This window comes from Physeter macrocephalus, chromosome 21 (genome assembly GCF_002837175.3).
Source record: "Physeter macrocephalus isolate SW-GA chromosome 21, ASM283717v5, whole genome shotgun sequence".
Lineage (NCBI taxonomy): Eukaryota > Metazoa > Chordata > Mammalia > Artiodactyla > Physeteridae > Physeter > Physeter macrocephalus.
The window spans coordinates 121,267,459-121,290,732 of NC_041234.1; the positions used below are offsets into that span (position 1 = coordinate 121,267,459).

The window sequence follows — 23,274 nt, forward strand, 5'->3', positions numbered from 1 at the left end:
AGCAGAGGCGTCTGGTGTTGGTACCGTCCTCCAGCAGCTGCTCCCAGAGGCCTGGGGCACAGGTGTTCGGAAACCCAGAGAGTTAAAAGGCACAAGGTCACTGGCATTTTAACTCCTCAGCAACAACAAACAAACAAACACTTTTATTGCTTTTGAGGGTTTCGCTAGAGCAGACCTCATCCTATCGCACAGCTGTTTCATTTTGGCAGTTTAGAAAGTTGCAGTTAAAAATGCTTTCTTCAAAGACAAATGAAGTGCCCAGTGTGACTGAAGGTAAAGGAGTGCAGGCTTCAGAGGGACAGGGTCCATGGCTTTTCCTCCCCACGTGTACCATCTTTGATCAGCAGCTGCGTTTGGATAGTACTTCCGGACCCCAATTTCCAGAGATCCTTTTGAAATCCCGATCCATGGGGCCCCATCTCTCAGGGAAGTCAGAGCCCAGCCCTTCAGAAACCTGAACAAGATGGATACCCACTGGTCATGAGGATAGTTGCAGAGAGCTGGAAGCTGACACAGAGCTAGCTGGGGCGATCCTGTTTGTCTTAAAGCAAGGGGAATGGAGTTCCTAAGGCTCGACGGGGGCCCGTAGTCGTTCCCCCTGTTCTGCAAGCTTAGTAAACCCAGGAGACAGGCACCCACTGCGGAGAACTGCATGCCCGGTCAAAGGCTTCTTGCAATTTCTTAAGGGTTTCATCGACGCTGTTATTGACCAGTGAGAGGTCAAAGTAGTGAGCGTACTGGCTGCGGATGGCCTCGGAGTCCTCCTGCAGCTGCTGCAGGGCTTCCGTCTGTGGAGGAGACAGAGAAAGAGGGAGGGAGGGAGGGAGGGAGGGAGGGAGGGGGAGAGGGCGCCACGGATGGAGCAGGGGTCCACCCGTCTGCACCCCAGCACCACCGATTCCAGTAGAACATACAGGTACAGTGAGATTGTGTTTCCCCTCTAGCAGAGTCACCGAAGATGAAACTCTGCATAACATGCTCCTGGCACAGGGATGACCTCTCTCCACATTCCCAACACGATCCTGCCTGGAATGTCTCCTACAGATATATTTGCACGTGTCAAACGCCGTACGGCACAGGGCCATCGATTGTCGTATTATTTATAATAAGTTTTAAACCTAAATAGCCATCAAGAAGGCAATGAGGAAACTAAATGAGTCTCTGCTACATCCACACGATGGGAGACCACACAGCTACTGAGAAAGAGCCAGAGCAAAGCGCCTGCAGGGTGGGTTTGGGGCAGCTCGGCTCCTTTTCAACACGGTCCTGGCCTCCTTCCTGCCCCTCCCCGCACAGCACGCACCACGTGGGCCCAGGGCTGCCGCTGTCCTTCACAGTCCCTGCCCTGCGCCGCCCCCCCCCCCCAGATGCCCCTCTTAAGCCCATGTCGCACCAGTGTCAGGATCTGCTCTTCTGGAACAGTGGCCTGGCTAGTGCATTAACAGCTGTCTGCCGAACAGACGGGACAGGCACACGTGCTCTGGCCCCTGGCCGGGCGGGAAGGAGACGGGAGCAGGCAGGCTTAGGTTTAGGGTCGGGAGGCTGAGCTCCGCCCACCCACGCCCCCCCCCGCCCAGCACAGACCCTTCAGTCCCACCTGAGTGCCCTGGTCAGTGGGTGCGATGAACACAATGAAGGGTGAAAGCTCTGCCGTCCGAACAATCTTCAGGGTCTGGAAAAAGGGAGTGGAGGAAGAAGAGAGGAAGAAAAGGAGTTAGCTGTCGTGACGGACCTCTGCGGTCAGCACCTTCGGGCCTCGCCGATCCCCGCACTGTCTCCAGCATTTCTGGTCCTGCTCTTCCTGCTCCAGGTGATCCCAGCGAAAGCTCGTGGCATCCACTCCTGCCTTCCACGCCTACCCACCTGGGGCTCAATGTCAAGGATGGCGACCTTGTCCTGCTTGTGAATCTGGTGCACTGTTTCAAATTTGGTGCCAAACATGTTGCCCTGGTAGCTGCCAAACTCCAAGAACTCGTTGGCAGAGATGCTCCGCGTCATCTCCTCCGTGGAGATGAAGTGGTACTCCTTCCCGTCTTCTTCACTCTTCTTGGCCGGCCGTGTCGTATCTGTGCACGAGAACCCAAATCCCTGAGCAACTCAGGGCCTCCTCGGCTCCCGAGGGCTCGGACGCGGGCGTCGCCACCGCCACCCCAGCCGGCTTAGCGCAGGGAGTTTACCGGAGGGGTGGCTCACACAGGACCCCGAGGGGCTGACTCTGGGAAACGAAGCGGACCAGGAAGTCCCCCATCCGCCCAGAACACATTTAACTGTCAAGAGCCAGAGCCCAACGTAGAAAGTTCGTACCATCCTCCTCCCTTTATGAAGGCGCATCTCTCAAACCCCAACCCCGGGGACACGGAAGCTCGGAAATGAAGAAATGACGGCTGAAAATATTTTAGAAGCAGATCTCCAGGCTACAGCCAGGATTTCTGGGAAGTACACCGAAAGTCTCCTTTTTGTTGTTTGGAAAGAAGAGTACTTTGGTTTGCTTTAAACTCACACTATTAAATGCTGGAATGTCCTTAAGTCACAACGTTTACGGTCACTCATGTAAGTGATCCTCTGAGTAAAACGTGCTACAGATGCTGTAGCTTGAGACGCAACGCCCTGGTCTCCTGCGTCACCCTCTGGTCTGTCTCAACGGGCACCTTCTCCTCAATCCACAACTGCCGTGCGTCTTTCTTTCCATCTTATAAAATGATGACTCTGCTTTGACCGGAGTTATCCTCGCCTCTTACCCTTTCTAACTCACTTCTCATTCTAACTTATTGAATGATGGAACTGTCGTGGTTATTTCTACCTCCAAGGCCTTCTGCTTTCTGACCCCAGTGTGTCACTCTGTCCTCAGAGGCAAAACGGAGAAGCAAGGAATAAAAGAATACTAATAACAGGCTTAGAATCCAGTTTTCTACACAGATTCGCTCCTGGGAATGGAACTGATCTAAGCGTCCGCCTGACCGCTGGCCCGACTCTTCTCCTACAACAGCTGCTGGGGTTACGTGGGCCTCACTGAGCGCTACTTTGAGAAAACATTTCATGAAAATTGGTGGCTGTCCTGTAATTTCCTTAGGCACTCAACGGACCGGAAGAGAGCTCTCAGAGTGATTTAGGCGTATGAGAAAGTGTTTATAATATAAATGAAAATGAAGAAAAGTAACATAAGTTTTTAATAACATATTATTTGTTTAATCTTTCAAAGCAGTATAAAAATGTTGACCACTGCTTCTCTTCTGTAGACAAACAGCACAGCTACTTTTTTAGCGGGAGCAACTCTGCGCACAGATTTGCATCTCTCCAAATTGCCTTTTCTTTTTATAATCAAACATTTTTTAAAAAAATCACAAAGGAGGGACTTCCCTGGCGGTCCGGTGGTTAGGACTCAGCGCTCTCACTCACTGCTGGGGCCTGGAGGTCGCCATCCCTGGTCAGGGAACTAAGACCTTGCAAGCTGCGCAGTGCAGCTGAAGAAAAAAAAAAATCACAAAGGAAAAGACAATGACTACGGTATCGTGTCCTCGAGGCCCCCGAGCTACTCACACGGGGCGGGGTACGCGAACTTGTCCGGGCTCTGGCTGAGCAGGGCACTCTTGATGTGGCTGCGGCCCACCCCGCTGGCTCCTGCACAGACAGAGGAGATAAAGGCTTCCATTTCTTTCCCCAGACACAAAGGTGGGGCTCGCAAGAGGAACGGGATAGGGGTTTTCATCTCTCAGACCCCGAGATGAGCCGCAGGTCAAAGCGAGTTGCGGGGCTTCTGGGCTGGGGTCAGGAGGATCGGGGGCTCCAGGCCCTGGGGTCCCAGTTAGGATTCCGCAGACAACTGTCATTCCCACGGAGGAGCCAGCTACCACATGGCATTTTCCGTTTATTTTTGAAGCATATTTGCCTTACTGGACTCTCCAAAATGAATGGAACTGACTTCTACTGGAAATTTAAACAGAACCCTCATACAGGTCCTCTGACCAACTCATGTTTTCACTCTAAAGCTGGGGAGGACCCGGGAGCACGGGCCTGGAGCATCTCTACTGCCGCCAGACGGACAGACCACCTCAAAGAGTTAGTTGCTGAAAACCATGTGAGGTTTACCCTCTGTTGTAACGTGAACCCAGGGGAGTCCTGGTAAGGACTCAGAAAACTCCTTATATCCGCTCCACGCGGAGGACCCAAGACACCTGCCTTCTCGTTTCCTTTTCTTCCTCACTGCCCTTGTTTTTGTTTGTTTGTTTGTTTTGTTTTTTTGAGAGAGGGAGTGAGGGAGGTTACGTACCGCAGGCAGGGAAATAAGAACAGCAATGTAGGAATGTACTCTAAGTGGCAAGGCAATGAGAAGATACCTATGAGCACCAGAGTCTTCCTCTTGAACGCAGGGAGCCGAACAACTTCCTCGTAAGAAACAACATCCAACTGATCAAAAACTGGAGACAAAGAAAAGCAAGCCGTGTTCACGCCGGAGCTGGGCACACAGCGGAGGCTGCGACCGGCTATACCGGCCCGGACACCGTCAGGGACAACCTGGACCGCACCATCTAACCTCAGCACGGCTGCTGGTCAGTTCTCTGGACTCGAATTTTCTCTGATCTTATGGCCCCCACCCTCTCCACTTCTTCTCCACAGCTCGTTACCCGACGCGCCCGTCATCTCCCCTCACCTCCAGCTCGCGCTGCTGTCCCTTCCTCTCCGCCAGCAGCGATACTCCGGCCACATCTGCCTCACTGGAGGCCGCTGACATAGCTTTCAGGCCCTGTGCTTTGCTCCTGGCTTTCTCTAGAATGCTCCCGGCAGGAAGGAGGCATTCAGTAAATAGTAGCTCAATCACAGATTATTCTTCACTTGCTATCTACAATCCACTCAAATGCATTTATAATGTTCATATATTTCCAACCGCGGCAGCTAAGGGACAAAGTCTGAATCAGGTCTAAGGAAAACAGGCCACTGTCTGGGGCTGCTCAGACCCTGCAGTTGGCCATACTGATGGCACTGATGTACTGAGAAAGGTCTGGAAGGCTGCTGGGTTGGCTCCCTGGGGCGGGGAACGATGTGCCGGGCAGCGGGGAGGCTGGGGAGCGTACTTGCGCTGTGCTTGGCCAGGTACTTGTCTTTGTACTTTTTCTTCTTCCCGAAGGGACTGCAGCTCGGAGCCTCACGCGGAGCAGACTGAGCCCCGCTCGCCACTCGCCTGGAGGGAAGAGAGGACCGAGGACACTGGGGGCTTCCTGGTGTAAAAGCCCCGGGGTCATTCGCCTGTGCCGCCCCTTCTACACAAAACCCCCAGACCCCGGCCTCCTCCGGCAGAGAAAGAGGGGCTGCAGTCCCAACGCAGGCTCAGGGACCTAAAGATTAGGGAAAGCATTTGTGGCAAGGCAGATCCACGGATGAAGGAAGAGCCGGTCAGCCTCCTTCACCCGTAAGGGCCAGTCAGGCTCATCAAGGCATCGCTGCCCCCCGCCCACTCTTCCAGGAAAACCGGAAGGCTGGCCCGGTTGAGAAACAGAAACTGTACACAGGATGACAGATTTTGGAAGCTGAGCAGCCGCGGTGGCCACGGGTCCGCGTCCACTGGCAGCTCACCACTCCTGCAGCTCGGGCGAGGGGAGCAGGCCCGCCGGCTCCTGGGAGGAGCCTTCCACCCGTCCCTGCCACCAGTTGCTGTCATCCTTGTTGATGATCTGGATGATGTCCCCGGTGACGAACTTCAGCCCCGCCTCCTTGCAGGGGATCAGGCTGTCCTTTCTGGGATCATAGTCAAACTGCGCTCTCATGAACATCTGAAAAAGAAGGCTACTACCTGAAATGCACCTGTTTCCTTGTGAACACGCCCAAAGTCCTGACCCCACGATCTACTTCCACGCAGAAGCTTGTCAGTTACGATACATGGGTACACGTGCTCACCACGGCATTATCTATTAGAGCGAAATATTAGAAACAATCTGATTTTCCAAGAATGGGGAATTAATTAAATATGGCCATCTACAGAATATGTTACCACGTAACTGTAAAAATCAATTTGTAGAAGACTATTTAATGCCCTGGGAAAATGCTGCTGATATAACATTAAATGAGAATATCATTAAATAAAAACAATACCTAGTGTGCTTGAAATTTTAAAGGAGTATTTCTTTATACATAGAAACAAAAAAGACTGGAAGACGCTATATCAGAATTTAGTATCAGTCACCTCTGCTAGGAAGATTAGGGCTAAAAATCCAACCCAAAGAAATAAAGAAATAATAAAGAGCAGAAACCAGTGAAACACAAAATAGAGTTGAAAGGATCAGGAAAGGCAACACTGGTTCTTGGAAGAGTCATGAAATTAAGGCTGATTAACAAACTAGAGAAGACACCATTTCCCAGTAGAGCACAATGTAACACCACCAGCACAACGGCCAAGGTGAAGGAAACAAAACCCCAGATGATTCTAAGTTCTAGTGAGGATGTGGAAGAGCTGGGGCTTGCAGCCGCGAATGGAAAATTGTACGACTACCTTGGACACTAGTTTGGCAACGTCATGAAAGATGCACACAGCCTACAACTCATCAGGAATGCACCGAAACTCAGGTACAAAGAGGTTCAGGGCAGCACTAATGTTTGTAAGAACTAAAAAGCTGGAATCACAGAAGGCCTTCCAGAGCATAGTCATACAACAAATGGATAAGAAGGAATCATCTGCTGCTGCAGCACAGACTTCATACCGAGTGAACAAAATGAGACACTAAAGGAGTCATACTGCATGAGTCAATGTACACCAATTTCAAGAAGGGGCAAAACTCATCTCTGGAGTGAGAAGTCAGGGTTGCTGCTCACATGGGTGTGTCCAGTGTGTGAAAATTCATCTCGTTTTGCGCTTATGATTTGTGTCCTTTATTGGGTATGTGCCCATATATACCAAGCCTTCAATTTAAAACAAGTTCTTTTAAAAAGAAAATTATACCATCATACGATAAGTGACCGGTGACAGAAACTTCAGAGTTATTTTTTTTAAAACTTCCTTCTTCCACATTTATCTGTCAGGGCCCTGCAGCCCCAATGAGCTGCAAAGGGCCAGTCATGCCCGCGGTCAGAGAAACGCCTGCCAGTCTGTAACACGTTAGTTTGGTTCAGAGAGTACCAGGCAGCTGTGCTTGTTGAGAAAGTTACAATCACATCGTTTCAATCAAATTCAAAGAATACACACTGGGCCTGAATCCTGCCTTCATCACAAGAGAGAAAATGGTGCCACCTACCTGCAGTGCAGGAAGCCGACTTTGCTGGTTGGGAATTACTTTTAATGAGATCATTCCTTTGGTTTCTTTCTATTAAGAAAGAAAGGTGAAATAAAATTGTCATGCAAAACGAACCGGGGTGACTGGGGGTTTCAGGAAGTCATTTTTCCCCTCCCAAAGTCCTGGGCATTTTTTTCCCCAATAGCCATCTTTCCTGTACACTTTGAAATCTCGTAGAACAAGGCTTCCTCCAAGACAGAAGTGTCATGTGCCACATAAACCAGCACAACAACATGGGGACATACGAAGAATAACGAACAAAGGCTAATGGTTTTCCCTCCTCCTCACGGTCGACCCCCAAGAGGCCCCCAGAAGTACTTAAAATGAACCCTGGCACACAAAGATCCACACATTTCTCCACACCAATAAAGGGCCAGCCATGCGTCTAAATATTTACACACATATTCATACATGTGTTCTCTTGCTGTTTGTTTTTAACGAAAATGGGATAATGCTCTACGCATTACTCTGTGACTTGCTTCCAGGTTGATACACGAAGACCTCACTCACTCTGACTCATGGCTCCGCCGCATCCCTTGCTCAGCCACCACCCCCATTACTGGCCGTGTCCACTGTTGCCAGTTTTTTTTAATTACAATCTGCTGCAGTAGACACCCTTTAACGCGTATCCTTATATATTTGCATTTGATTTATACAGAATAGAACCCCGTGATGGAAATGCAGAGTCAAAGGATAAAAACAATTTTACAGCTATCCTCAAATTACTTTTCTAAAAAACTATGAAAATTCCACTCTCACCAGGAGTATATGAGATTCCCTTTCCCCTGAAATTCTTGCCAGAATTACACGTTAACGTTCTTTTTAAATTTCTGCCAATCTGATGGGTGGAAATTATTTCACGGTTGCTTTATTTTGTAATTTTATTACCATAACCAAAATTGAGCACTTTTCAAGAGCTCGTTGGCCATATGCTTTTTCTTCTTATATCTTTTGCCCAGTTGTCTATTTGGTTGTTTGTCTTGTGAAAGCCCAGAGTCCTAACCACTGGACAGCCAGGGAACTCCCTAGTTATTTGTCTTTTTTTTTTTTTTTTTTTTTCTTTGCGGTACGCGGGCCTCTCACCGCTGCGGCCCCTCCCGTTGCGGAGCACAGGCTCCGGACGCGCAGGCTCAGCGGCCACGGCTCGCGGGCCCAGCCGCTCCGCGGCCCCTGGGATCCTCCCGGACCGGGGCACGAACCCGCGTCCCCTGCATCGGCAGGCGGGCTCTCAACCGCTGCGCCACCAGGGAAGCCCTATTTGTCTTTTCATACAAAGTTCAGAAGCACTTTAAATATTAGAGTTGGTAACTGTCTACCTATTATATGCACAACAAGTATTTCTCCAAGTGTATTGTTCATGGTAACTTTTGCCACGACACAAATTACCTTTTACGTGGTTGATTTTATTTACATAAACCAAAAAGAAGCACAAATGTTGACTGTTCACATACTAGAAACGGTTTTTATGCAAGACGAAGGGATACAGCTGTGCCATCGGCTCAGAGAAAACACGTGCATCACGTTCTATTGAGAAGCAACCATTAGGCCAAACTGCTCCTCGTGTTGGTGACCATGCAACGATCCCGCCAGCGTCCCGGTGGGAAGCAGGTGGCCCGCTCCAGAGGGTGGGAAGACGCTGCATGAAGGGTCTGGGGCACGTGGTCCGACACTGTTTGCAATTGGTGGATATGTCTTGTAAGAGTCGAAGTTTCATCTAGCTGTTCTCCCTGCAGTGCTTTCTTTTCTAGTCCTTTCTTTGTGGAAGGAACTGGGTCGTTGGTCCTACAGAGTTTCTCAGAGGTGGGTGACGCCTACTTCAGAGTTATATTTTACAAACCCCTTCACCCTCCACATTCATTTACCAGGGTCCTGTCCGTTCTATTTCTGGTTGTCTGACTGTTTCTTTTCTTCCGCTTGCTTTGGGTTTCATTTGCTCTCCTTCTAGTTTCTGTGGGTAGAAGCTGAGGCTGTTGACTGAAACCTTTCTCGTTTTATAATCCAGGCGTTTCCACCTTGGTCCGAGTTCAGTGGCATTCTATTCGTTCAAAGACAGTTTCTAATTTGCCCTGTGTTTCTCCTATGGCCTGTGACTTCTTTAGAAGTGTGTTAACTTCCAAATATTTAGGGATTTCCGGGTATCTTTCTGGTTTTGATTTCTAATTTCATTTCACTGTGGGAGGACAGTGCACTTTTGTATGGTTTGAATCCTTTAAACCTGTCGAGGCTTGTCATGTGGCAGGGTACACAGTCTATCCCGCAGAATGTGGCAGTCCTGCCAGCGTTTGCTTCAAGTATTTTGAATCCTCTGTCATCAGGTACATGAATATGTAGGATGTGAGTCATTTCAAGAAGCAGGGTAAATCTGGTCCCTGTCATTTCACCTTGGTCAGAAGTGAGGTCTATCCTTAAACAGCCATGCTTCAGAACCTCTAAGGTTCAGTTTCCTCAGCTCTGGTTCAAAGTAAACTTTTCCCTAAGTTGCTATTTTCTGCTTCATTCCCTGGCTGGTACCCTGGCATCTCCTTGCTGAGTGCCTGAGGGGTGCTTCCTACCGGCTGTGACCAATTACACCCAACTACCCCATGTGCTTTTTCCTGCTTTGGTTACAGGAAGGGTCTCTCCTGTGTGCAGGGGTGGGAAGGGATGGTGAAGAATCTGGAGAGGCAAACACCCAGCACAATGCCCGGCACAACTGCAGCTAAAGAGCACATTCAACGTTTCACCTATCATAGCCCAGTTGTTCTTTGTAGCAACTCTATGACATAAGAACAGCAATTACTACCATCTTCATTTTCAAGTGAATTCACCTGCTCCAAATCACAGCGCTGGAACAAAGGAGAGCGGGCTTCAGAGCTGCCACTGCAGTCCAATGCTCTTTCTAGACAGACACTCTGGGTCTTTTGCCTTGTTTTACAAGTTTACTAAATGAAGACAGAGAGCTGTCATTTCTTGCACAGAATAAAGATTAGCAGTGGCAAGAGGCCCTTCAATGAGGTATAAACACTTTCACAGAAAAATGAGGTACACAGACACCGACGCGGATCGATGCTTCACGAAGACAAGCGCGCAGTGAGTACCCACCATTGCCTTCTGCAGCTGATCTACTGAGTGATTAGTCACGTTCGTGCCGTTGATTTCTAGGATCTCATCTCCGACGTGAAGGGAGCCTACCGACAAAAGAACAGACGTTCAGACAAAAGACGTGTCAACAGAAGTCAAAACGCCACAGAAAAGAAATCATGAGCTAGAGCATGTTGTACAACAGACTGTGTAGAACACACAGGGTTGAAACCATTCGACCGTGAGAGACGGGAATGTTCTGTTCATGGCCTTCAGGGACCTAGCAAGACAGGCACTCGACGGTTTAAGATTATGTCATCCTCCTTGACCTCAGGACTCCAACTGCAAAATAAAAGCACTTGGTCCTGAAAGTGTCCTGGAACTAGAGTCCCCCTGGTGTCAGGGGGCCATGACACAGCTGAACACGCTCCAAGGAACAAGAAAGCTCGATGTTCCTCTGTTGTCTAGCTAAGGCCTCCAAATGCTACCAAGCGGTAAAGTTAATCACTGTTTAGATTCTATGTGAAGAATGGGTATCAATACCTGTACTACCCTTGATACACAGAAAAGCACTTTTTACTAAATGACGCATCTGCAAATTGACGGCAGCTTCACATGGAGATACAACAGTTACTTGTAATTATTTGTTAATACCTATTTTCTCAGTTTATTTTTTTTTCTTTTCTTCTTTTTCTTTTATTTTTGGCCGTGCCATGTGGCTTGTGGGACCTTAGGTCCCCGACCGGGGATGGAACCCGCACCGTCGGCAGTGAAGGTGCCGAGTCCTAACCACTGGACCGCCAGGGAATTCTCTATTTTCTCAGTTTAACTGGTAGCCCCAGGAGGTAGAGATGGTCTGTTTTCTTCACTGCTATGCGTTCACGGTCTAATGCAAGGGGGTGCATATGGTAGTTGCTCAAATGTTAACTAGCTGCAAAAGCATTGGCATAAATAAGCGTATACGAGTGGGTCCGCGGGAGCGGCAGGGCCGCCGGCGAGTCATCGCTCTGAAGAGCCAGTCATTACGGCACCAAACCCACAGATGCTCCCTGCTTTGAACACTATAAGCTTCGTGCCCCCAGCCCTGCACGGGCAGTGAGGGAGGAGTCCCTGACCGGAACGCGCCTGCACCTTGTCTGTGGACCACGCCGCCGTGGAGGACTCTGGCCACCGTGCAGGACTGCTTCTCATTCAGCTTCAGCGTGATTCCCTGGAAGACAGACGAGGGCACAGCAAGCTTAACTGCGAGCTCTTTCTGAGTTGATCTTTAAGACAACTTAAGGCAACTTCTTGGCAGAAGTACTTTCTGTCTGCACACGAGGTGTCGTCAGTTGGCAGGGGCTAGAAGCCTGCCATGAGGGGCCGGGGGGGTGAGGAAGGCATTACCATGGGCTCCGTGGCGACCTTCTCGAACTGGATGAGCCGAACCTTCCGAGCCTCCTGGCCCTGGGCCCGGGAGGGGCTCCCCGGGGCGGCGGGCCCGTTGGTGTACATGTCCTCCGTCACAGCGCTCAGCTGCGGTGACACAGTCTGTCGGGTCAAAACAGCAGAGAAATGTATGAAGCAAGCAGCCGTCGGGTCGTTGCTGCGCGTCTAAAACCCCGAAGGCTCAGCAAAGCAACGCTTATCTCCTGAGGCTGGTGGCCAGTTGCATTAGACTTGACGGGAAGCGTTATTTATCCGAGTGGCTACCCCTGCCATCAGCCCGAGACGACACATCAACCGTGACCCCGACACATCAACCTTGACCCCGACCATGAAGACAGCAAAGCTGGACGGATTACCCTCTAGAAAGACGTCTTTAGTGTAAATCGGAAGTAATTTAAGGCCCGTGGCCTTGGCAGGAGGGCAGACGGTGATGTGGGTGAGCCCCGCACAGGCGAAGGGCCCGTTGGTCCCCACATCACTTTACATACAGAACCAGTTCCAGACGTGAAAGGGAAAACAACCAAGCTTTGAGAAGAAAGCACAATACATCTTCAAAACCTGGGAGGAGGCAGAAAACTGTAAAAAAACGAAAACTAAAACTACGGATACTTTAAAGTTAAGAATATCTGTTCATGGAGAAACTCCCCTGAGACAGGCAAAGGTTTAGTAGACACAGAGAGCGAGAATCCAAAAGCACACAATTGATCTCATCAAAACTAAAGACGTCTCACCAAAACGCTCAGCCTGAGAGTACAAAGACTTCACTAAAGAGGGCCTAAGAAGAGCCAACATCACCGCGATACCACTCCGCAGCCACCGGGGAGCCTACAATGAAAAGGACAGGCGTCGGAAACGCCCAGACATTGCCGGTGGGAACGCTAAACGGCGCAGCCCCGTGGGAAAGAGTGTGGCGATTTCTTATATCAAGTTAAGCGTACGTTGACCCTATGCCCTGGTAACCCCACTCCCAGGTGTCCACCCACAGAAAGGCTTTGCACGCAGAAGTTCCCAGCAGCTTTATTCACTATAGCTGAAAGTCCGCCTGCAGGAGGAGACCATTCGTGAGGTTTTAGAACAAGCAAAACTACAGTAAAAAAAATTTAAGACGGTGGTTGCCTCTCACAGGATGGGAAGGGGTAGGCTGGGTAAGGGCATGACAGACCTTCTGGAGTGGTATTGTTCCAAACTGGGACCAGGGGTGGGTTGCGCAGGTGTACGCATTTGTTAAAACTCATCCAGTGCATTTCACCGTATGTAAACTTAACCACAGAATTTAAAAAAGAACCGTAAAGAAATACTGAACCCTAGCCGATGTGCGCGCCGAAGCTTTTAGGGGTGAAGTGTTCTGATCTCTGCAACTTATTGTGAAGTGCAAAACAACAAAAAAAAGGCGAATGGATGGTTTTTGGATAGACATGTGATAGAGCAAACGTGGCAAAATGTTAATGGTAGAACCTAGGAGGTATGGCTGACGGAAGTTACTACAAAATTGTTTCCTCTTTGCAGTGAGATTGAAAATTTTCAGATAAAACATTGGAAGGGAATGGCACGAAGACAGTGAAAAGGCCATGGAGCAGGGAACTGGAACCCTCGTGTGGTGTCCTACCGTGGAGGGACTTTGGGGTGCTTCCAGGCTTGGGCTTTTAAGAACAGTGTCGCTCTGAGGCCACACGCCAACGAGAATAAGTGGCTGCTGCACAATATGAATAAATCTCCTCGAAACGCTCCTTCTCCTGATACAACAGTCAATCAAAAACAATATGGAGAAGGAAGAAGCCCGGCCCTGGTTTACGTAAGGATCGAGCTGAAAATGGACTGTGGCCGCAATCCAGCCACACCTGGGGGCGCCCCTCGGAGACGGTGGGGCCGTGAGCAGGACACCTCGTCAGCCACTTGGTGGCAAAGGAGAAACGGGCATATCCCCAGGTGGGAACAGCTAGACCTATCTGTCTGTCTACAGAATGAGGGACGTACTGACAAAGAGAAACTGCCTTGTGTAGCAACTAGAACTTCAAAAACCTCACATGACATTGAGTTACACGGCACTGCTATTAAAGCAGAATTGTCTAACAAAGGGCTATATTTAGAAAAGTGTCTTATGAGACCTGGGAGCCCAGAACCACACAGAACGTCAAGGTTGTCTACAGTAGACAAGCCGTTAATACAGTTACCACTGCATCTGTGCGGGGGGTATCCTGGCACACAGACACCATGTAGCCCTGAAAAGGAGGTTCAGAGGTTAATCTGGAAGACATATTAAGCGGAAAAAGAAAAGAGTGAGGAAAGGTATGTTATCATCAGCATAAACAGTGAAAGATAAGAATATCTTCATATTTGCTTGTAAATGCATCATCGCCCTCTGGAAAGAGACATGAACAACACGGAGGAACTGGCTGACTAGAGAAGGAGGTGAGAAGTAAACTGTATTCGTTTCATTTCAAATTAATTTCTAAACAGGCAAATGAAAGCCTATTATTCCTAAAGCCCTACAAGGTACAATGCTTTCTATTCTGGCAAGATCGAATTTTCCTACGTGATTGTGATTGAGGTTCAAGTTGGCAGCTTAAGTACTTGCGTGTAGCCTGGACCCTGTTTAAATGAGCCCAAAGGGGGGAGGGTACATAGAAACCCACAGACAAAAAACAGGAAGTCAACAGGGATGAGAGATTTCAAAAATTTTTCCAGAAGGCAGCAGAGCCTGGAACGTGCACATAGGAGGAATTGGCCGGGGCACAACGGGCTGGGGCTCGGACTTCTGAGAAAACATCTCCTGAAAAGCTGCCCATCCAACCTACAGCTCCACTTTCAAGGCAGGAAGAAGGAAGAAAGGCCAGGCCAGTGGCATCTGTCCCAGAACTTCCCCAACGGACATCTGCTCATGTCTCATCAGCCAGAACTGCAGAACACAGCGTGGCCATCCCAGGCTGCAAAAGGGGCTGAGAAAACAAGAACTGAGTTGGGCACCTTGCCATCCCGAACAAGATCAGGGAGAAGCGGACTGTCCCTTTTTACAATCTACCTCCAGCAAGGCACGAAACAACATTAAGGTCCACACACACACGACAGAAAGAGATGAAGGGAAGGGCTACGAAGGAATGAATGTAGAATTTAAAGTTCTGCTTTATTTTGTTTCGTTTAGTAACAACCAGAAGACCCGTCCCTGTGGAAGCTGCCCCCCTGCAGGTGGGCACACGCTCTCTAGCTCACTCTCCACTGCACCCTGGGGGGAAAGCTAAGCATGACCTGTGGATCCTCCTGCATCTGGGATGTTATTTTTTACCCACAAGTGGCTTCACTCACCCGATCCCTGCAGGTTACATGAAAAAAGTACCTCTGGAGGACGTGTAATGTACGTGATGTAAAGGCACAGGCCCTTGAACAGCTAAGACAATTCTGAAAAGGAAGTCAGTAGAAGGAATCAGTCTACATGGTTTCAAGAGTTATATGGTTACAAATAATCAAGGCGGTGTGGTCTGGTAGAGGGACAGACACAAAGATCAATGGAACAGAAGAGAGAGCCCAGAAATAGACCCACAGATACGTCCAGTTGATTTTGACAAGGTGCAAAGGCAATTCAACGGAGGAAGACGCTGCAGCAATCGGACACCCATAGGCAAAAAAAGAAACACTGAACTAGACCTTTAAAATGGATCATGGGCTTAAATGTAAAATGTAAAACTACAAAACTTTTTAGAAAAAAACCTAGGAGACAGTCATCAGGGTTTAGGGCCAGACAAGAGTTCTTCTACTTGGCACCAACAGTGAGATCCATAAAAGGAAAAACTGCCAAACTGGACCTCTTAAAAATGAAAAGCTTTACCCCCGTGACAGCCTGCGTGAAGACGACGAAAAGACAAGATGTGGACTGAGAGAAAACATTCACAAACCCCACATCCAATGGAAAATTCTAACATCTAGAGTACATAAAGAATGCTCCATATGCAACAATAAAAACAATCTAATTAGAAAACGGGCAAAAGACATGAACAGATATTTCACTAAAGAGGATATGTAAGGAAGGATGGCAAATGAGGACATGAAAAGATGTTCAATGTCACTAGCTATCAGGGAGAAATGCAGATGAAAACCATAATGAAATACCACTACACACCTATCAGAATAGCTAAGATAAAAATTGGTGACAAGACTAAATGCTGGTGAGGATGCAAAGAAACTGAATCTCTCATCCATGGCTGGTGGGAATGTAAACTGTTACAGCCATTCGGGAAGAGAATTGGGAACTTTCTTAAAAAACGAAACGACTACTTCACAACCCAGCAATGGCACAAGACAAAAGTTTGTGCAAAACGTGTACATGAAGGTTCATGACAGCTTTATTCGTAGTAACTCAAACCTGGAGACAAGGAGAACAGCCTATAATAGGTGAGCAGTTCAACAGACTGTGGTCTATCCATACCTCGGGACGCTTCCCAGCAATAAAAAATTGCATACAATATGATTCCAGTTATATAACATTCTAGAGATGACAAAATCATAGAGGAGGAGAACAGATCAGTGGTTGCCAAGGGGACACGGGGAGATGTGACTATAAAGGGGTGGCACCAGGGAGGTCTCTGTGCTGATGGAACAGTTCAATATCTTGATTGTGGTGGTGGTTACATATATTCAGACATGTGACAAAACGGCCCAGAACTACACTCACATGTCATACCAATGTCAAGTCCATGGTTTTGACGCGGTACTATTTTTGAGCTTGTAGTAGAGAGAGGCGAAGTTATTGCGTAAAAGAACTAGCAAAACGGCTGGCAAGTCGCACTTGTTTGCGACCGAAGAGCTATAACTAAGACAGCACAATACCAAAGAACAGGCAGAGGCAACAACCAATCCTTGAGACATCTGCAGGGTACAGGGTCAGCTTCCACACAGTGACCAAATAGTTCCTCAGAGCATTGCCCATGGCGACCTGGAACCATGTGGTTAAAACTCTTCAAAGCTAGGTAGCTATTGCCACAGACCCATTTAAAGAGAATGAGATCAAACAGCTCTCTAAGTAGACTCAAGAAAACCGGAGGGGGCTTCCCTGGTGGCGCAGCGGTTGAGAGCCCGCCTGCCGATGCAGGGGACGCGGGTTCGAGCCCCGGTCCGGGAGGATCCCACGTGCCGCGGAGCGGCTGGGCCCGTGGGCCGTGGCCGCCGGGCCTGCGCGTCCGGAGCCTGCGCTCCGCAACGGGAGAGGCCACAGCGGTGAGAGGCCCGCGTACCGCAAAAAAAAAAAGAAAATTGGAGGAAAAGCAGCGTCAAGTTGGAAGGAAGAATTATTTCTCTCAAATTAAGCATCTGTACTATTTGTAGATGTTTACCACGCGCGTGTGTTAAGAGACTGAATGTATAGAATGAGGAATTCAAGGACTGAATGACTGCTGTGAAGAGACAAAGTTCAAATCTCAAATTTCTGGCCTCAAAGCATGAAATAAAACTTAGGACTTTCCTTGATCCTGACTTACAAACCTTTTTGTGGGGCTGAGAAAGCTGAAAACCAAACTCAGAAATTAATCCTATGGATTTATCACCATCTACCATTTATCTGTGTCAGTAAGCAAAGCAGGTACTGGTGGCCATAAAATCTGAAAACATAGATCAGATTATTTTATCATGTGCCGTAAAGTGCCATCAATAAACCATTTATGATGATTCACCTGTGTTTCGAGACGCGCTGGGGCCCGTCTACAATGACAGATTCGAAGGTCGCAGTCCACTTAAGACAAAGTGACCTCTGCAAGGGGCCGACTCCTACGTGATTGTGTGCGTGGAACAGGCAGATAAAGGGGCGCCCTCCGCTCATTGCCTTCTCATTCGGCTCCATGACACAGATTGCTTTGAACACATCAGCCTTTAAATCAAGGACTCAGCACCCAGGCAAGTTCAAGACTTGCTATCTGAAAGGCCGGTCTTTTAAATGTGCTTATTCACCAAGACGTCCCCCCTTCGGGATGACTCAGCGCCACTATCATGCTCACCCAGAAGCTGCAAACGCTGAGGAAGATAAACGGATCCCTCCGACGTGGCGACCAGAGAACCAACTAGCAACAGTGAGGCTTCCCTGGCTGCTCAGCAAGAGGGCGTCAGCCTCTCCTCGACAGCACCTGACATGCAGGAAACTCCCTCAACCAGCCCCCTGCACCCCTCGCCACAGACAATCCCAGGAGCAGGGCTAGACAGACAGACAGATGCACACGGAGCCAAGGTGCTTCCTTGACCCCAGCCGTGGGTCTGAGACCACACCAGGGCAGGACCCGTCCACAGAGTTCAGCTGGCCCAAACAGACCCAGCTTTGAAGAAATGGGAAGGTTATCCGCCTGCCACTCAGGGTAACTAACTTGTCCAGGTTGACAACAACAGCTTAGACTGCAGTCTGTCCCCTGTCCCATCTGTCCATCTGTCCACTGGCCGCGTGCCGGGCACCTGTCCTGCCCCTGAACTGCTCTAACTTTTCTTGTTTCCATAGCTGGTAATACATTCATTCCAACGTGCCACAAATATTTCGTTTGTTTACTTTGTCGCCCCAAAGCTGAGCCGCCCACGACCACCAAGTGATGTTGAACAATGCAGTCAAAGGTACTAGACTGCATTTGGCAGAGTTCACCTCACAACTTTGAGACCAGCCGTCATCCCCGCCGCCCCAGCAGGACGGGGGCGGCTCTGCAGCCTCTCGGCCTTTAATCACACACACTGCTGGGGTGGCAATGCCTGTGCGCTGAAACCCCCTTCGGAGGAAACATCTGCAGCGGGTTCAAAGGGCAGAGGCAGTGGCTCAAAGGAAGTTGGGATTAAAAAAGAGATGAAAAACAAACTTGGCAGCGGGTGGCTTTCCCACCCAAACAGTCGGATTAAGAGCCCGTGACAGCGAACAGCGAATGAACGGAGGAAAGAACAAACATTTGTTCAGCCTACTGTTAGGCTCTTTGCCAACTGTTTCCACGTGGAGACTTAGAAGAAGGCCCAGGCCAAGAAGGCAAGTGATCGCCGCAGACGGCAGGCAAGGTCAGGCTCCACTTTGGGAAAGAAAACAAGAAAAACTATGAGAAAATCAAGAGGGCTCAAGGTACCAGAAACAGCTGGGCACTGTTTCACCGCAAATGACAAGAGCCGGGGAAAAGAGTTGGGCAAAGAGGAGCGCCTCAGAGCCAGAATTTTCTGGCAAGTGACTTTTGAGCAAAAACCTATACAGTCGACCCTTGAGCATGACGGGTTGGAGCTGCACGGGTCCACTGACACGCGGATTTTTCCCATAGTAAACACGGCAGTGCTACACGATCCGTGCTTGGTGGCCTCCGCGGATGCGAGTCGTGGTCACAGAGGAGCCGTTCCAGCGGCAACTGCGTATGTACTTTGCTCATGTGTATTTCTCTATGGGAAGGTAAAACGGAAACGTGAAGACTCAGAAAAGAAAACGTCACGTTACAAAAGTTGTATTCTGGTTCCCTAATTCTGAGCTTTTCTTCCCATTTCCCAGCCCTGGGGTCACTTCCCCTCCTTTTTTAGCAGCAGTGAAAGATTTGAGCAACTCACTGCTTAGGGGAAAAAAATCTCTGCAGTCAATGAAATGTCAACTGATTTCATCTCCCTTGCCCCAGGGGACATTTGGCAGTGTCTCAAGACCCCCCCCCCTTCAGCGCTGAATGTCCCCTGCCTGGAGCGCTATTCGCCAGTGACATCCTGGCCCATGCACAGCAGGTGATGCTGCATCTCCCCACCCAGGAGCCCACAGACAGCTCTTCTGAGTGGAAACTCCGCTGGAGCCTGACTTATTTCTTAGGTTATTTCCCATGTGGGACAGACCCAAGTGAACTTTCAGGGACTTTCAGCGTATTGCTTCAGGTCACGGGAGAAGGGCTACTTCAAACAGGACTGAAGAGAAAAGTAGGAATTTTACAACCAATCTTATGTGCACTAAGGGATTTCAAAAAAGAACAAGGTCAGAGAGAGCTCATAAAATGTTTCTCCAAGGAAGGAAACATGTACTTAAATATGGGAGACAAGCTACACTTCAAACCTACTGCAAAATTATATTTTGACAATACTTTTTCAATACCACGTGCGGCCTATAATCAGAGGTGAAACTTTGGGTTTCCAGTGTTCAGAACTTTTATAGAAAGCAATCTCCCTAAATGAAGCCTTTGGCAACATGAGTTTGTGAACTCCTTTAAAGCCAACCACTTCCTTACAACTTTTCTTGGTTCTTGCTAGGACAGCAAAACGTGCAACTGCTGCTGGACAGGCGTTAACGTCAGGTCAACATCACCGCAACCCTCTAAGCAGGTCCATTTTGCAGAGAAGAGAAATCAAAGGCACAGGGAACTTGGGCAGCGAGGGGGACGCAGAGCCCAGGGTTGGCAGCAGAGACTGCTAAGAGCCCCAGAGGGAAGGCGAACCTCAGGGAATAAGAATCAGCAGGTTCGTGGGGTCAGGCCACCTTTCATCGTGCGGAGATTCTTCTTCCGGCGTCCACACCTTGGCAGACCTGGATGCTCTTCATTCAGTGCTTTTCCAAGTTTTCTTATTTCATCTTCAAATCCTTTCACTCAAGGAAACTGACCAAGCAAACAGACTGTATCTGGTATTGCAGGATCAACTCACAGCTCCACACAAACTGCTAATTACTCAGAGGGCAGTGAAAGGGCCTCTCTTCAAAACCGCACACAACTTCTCCAGCCTCCCCACCAGGAGCAGACAGGTCTACACAGGGTCTGGGCACTGAGTTAGAGGTGACACTCAGGTTGTGCTAAGTGAAAAGAGCCAGAAAGAAAAGCCTGCATATGGTTGGAGTCCATTTATAAGACAGTCTGAAAAAGGCAAAGTGCTAGTGTTTTCAGAAGTTGTCAGGGTGGCTTCCAGGTTTCCAGGGAAATGAACCTAAAGGACCATCGGGGAACTTTCTGGAGTGATACAAATGTCCTACATTATGATGACGGTGACGGCCACATGATGGGATGCACCTGTCAAATGTCATTGAACTGCACAATCAAATTCGTGAATTAGATGTATGCTAAGTAAACCTCAATAAAGTTGCCAAAAGAAAATTTAATAAAGACAGGTGTTTTTTTTGGGGGGGGGGTGAGTTAAGGCTCAGCCAAGTGAGCTGATTGTAGGGAAGAAAAAAAATCCCATGTCCAAACTTATGAGGAACCAAGTAGTTTTAGAGCCTGATCCCCTCCTAGGGCACATGCTGCTGCATAACTTCCAATTTCGTCTTGTCAGCTGAATAACCAATGTCTTCCCCACGGGTTCATCCCGATTCGCAATGACAGACAGGTGTGAATGCGGAGACCTGAGCTGATGCCACCCAGCCCAGAGTCCACAGCTCTACAGTCTGCTTTACCTTGTGGATCTTGTTTCCTCATCTGTGAAAGTGGATGGCTATGCTGAATCGCATGTCCACCTCTTAAGTCACTTATTAATTCAGCAAACATTTCTGAGGACCCACTTACCAGGCATTTAAAATGTAAAGAGTGAGTGTGAAACAGCCCTGCCCTGGAAGATCTTGTAGTCTAGGAAAAAGATTCACACTGTGAGTTCTGAGGCTCAGTTATCAAAGGCAAGATAGCTTCTGCCTGGCCCTCTCTCTGTGTCTGTGTGTCTCCGTGGACATCCTTTCTTGGAACCTGGCCACCGCATTGTGAGAAGGCCAGGGAACATGGAAGGGCTGCTGGCCGGTGCTGGCTGATGGCTGACAATGAGACAGAGCGTCAGCCTTCAGACGAGTGAGTGAGCGAGCATCCTGGTGGCCGTGCCCTTGTGGGAGAGACCCTGAGTGACAACCTTACCTTGCGGGGTCCTCGCCACACCCAGAAGTATGAGAGAGAACAAGAAAATGATCAACCCTTCCCTCTGGGCATCTTTGAGGATCCAGGTGATGAGCTATTTATGGGCCATCATAGGAATCTGGGGGGCAGAATTACCTGTGACATGACTGTCTGCCCACAGACACAGGGGTCCCCCCATCTGCACCCCAGCACCAGGGGCCCTGCCTAAATGCACAGGGACGGCGAGTGAGCGCTTCGGGGCCAGCGTTGGCTTTTACCACCCTTTCTGCTGACACAACCACCAAGCAGTCCTACTCTCGGATCTGTTCCGTCCACGAAGAAGTTTCCCTTGACCTTAATCAGCTCTCGGTCAAGGCCGCGGCCTCTCCCGATTCTCGCCTAGAGGCGCTACTGGGGGCCACCAGCCACCGCGCCCGGAGTCCCGCCCGAACCCCGCCGCCCGCCGCGGCCTCCACCCCGGGGGCAGGACCCCCGAGGGCAGGGCGGCGGGCGGGGAGGGACCGCGGCGGGCGGCGCGGCCTAGAGACGAGGACCGGCCCGCATCCCGCGCCGGGCCCCGGGGGCAGCTCACCTCGGGCCGGTTGCGCTTCTGCAGCAAGTGCTCCAGGTAGAGGTCGGAGAGCGCCGTGCGCATGGCACCCCCGCTCTCGCCCTCGCTCGCCTTCAGCGTCATCTTGCGGGACCTGGGACGCCGGGCGCCGGGACGCGGGGACGCGGGGCTGCGGGGCCGGGCAGAGCCTGGAGCGGCAGGGCCCCGGGCCTGCGGTGCGGAGGCGGCAGAGGCGGCGGAGGCAACTGGGAAGCGGCGCGGCTGCTCAGTCACCACCCCGCAGGCTGTGCGCCGAGAGCGCGGGGGAGGAGCTCCGCCCCCGCCCCACCCTCGCCACGCCCCTGACCCGCCCCCTCCTGCCCCCGCCCCCTGGGCCCCGCGGGCCCCGGGCGCTGCGCACCTGCGGGCCGGAAGGAGGCGCTGCTCCCGCCGAGGCCCCTGCGGCTGAATCCCAGAGGGGTCATAGGGAAAAGCACACCGCTCCCAAACCGCAGAGGACCCCCAGCCTGGGGCGGCTTGAGCGCTCGACCTACACCCGGGCCGAATTCGTGGGGATGGCAGGGGAGCATCCGAGGGCTGCGACGGCCGCCCCTCTGACTCCAGGCTCCATCCATAAACCGATGCGGGCACAGGACGTTGAGAAAAGGCCTTTTAAGGCTCCTGTGCTGCTGTTATTGGTCTTAGGCTACATCTCCTACTGTTAATGCCACAAAAAAATTGAGGGATCAGTGGAAGCGAAGAGAGCCAACATTCCTTCCGAATCCTAGAGCAGAATTCCTTATACCCTAACACCTTCGTGGTGTTAAAACAGCAGCCTAAGGGACGCCAGACTTTCTGAACAAAACAGACATTTCCTGTGCTTACAGAGCTCAGGGCTGTCCACGATCTGTACACACCTTTACCTGATAAACACCTGGCCCCTTGACCCCAAGGGAGTAACCTCGCAGTATTATAAGCAGTTCATTACTCTATGTAATCTTATTTGGAACTTCCAGTACCTGATAGACAAGAAGGGAAAATCCAGGGGCAAGAGTTTGCAGCCAGGGCTTTCCTGGTGGCGCAGTGGTGGGGAGTCCGCCTGCCGATGCAGGGGACGCGGGTTCGTGCCCCGGTCCGGGAGGATCCCACATGCCGCGGAGCCTGTGCTCCGCAACGGGAGAGGCCACGACAGTGAGAGGCCCGCATCCCGCAA

At 50.2% G+C, this 23,274-nt stretch overlaps 1 protein-coding gene across 1 annotated transcript; it reads right to left on the bottom strand.

The window, feature by feature from the left end:
* Positions 1–132: 132 nt before the first annotated feature.
* MPP1 (MAGUK p55 scaffold protein 1) lies at positions 133–22,357 on the bottom strand. The gene is made up of 12 exons (XM_007120260.2): positions 22,104–22,357; positions 11,706–11,849; positions 11,451–11,529; positions 10,341–10,426; positions 7,221–7,289; positions 5,569–5,765; positions 5,070–5,176; positions 4,335–4,415; positions 3,538–3,618; positions 1,864–2,066; positions 1,598–1,672; positions 133–788 (listed from the first exon to the last, which is right to left on the bottom strand). The coding sequence occupies exons 1-12, from the start codon at positions 22,203–22,205 to the stop codon at positions 612–614; spliced, it is 1,401 nt and encodes a 466-aa protein (XP_007120322.1). The 5' UTR covers positions 22,206–22,357; the 3' UTR covers positions 133–611.
* Positions 22,358–23,274: the final 917 nt, after the last annotated feature.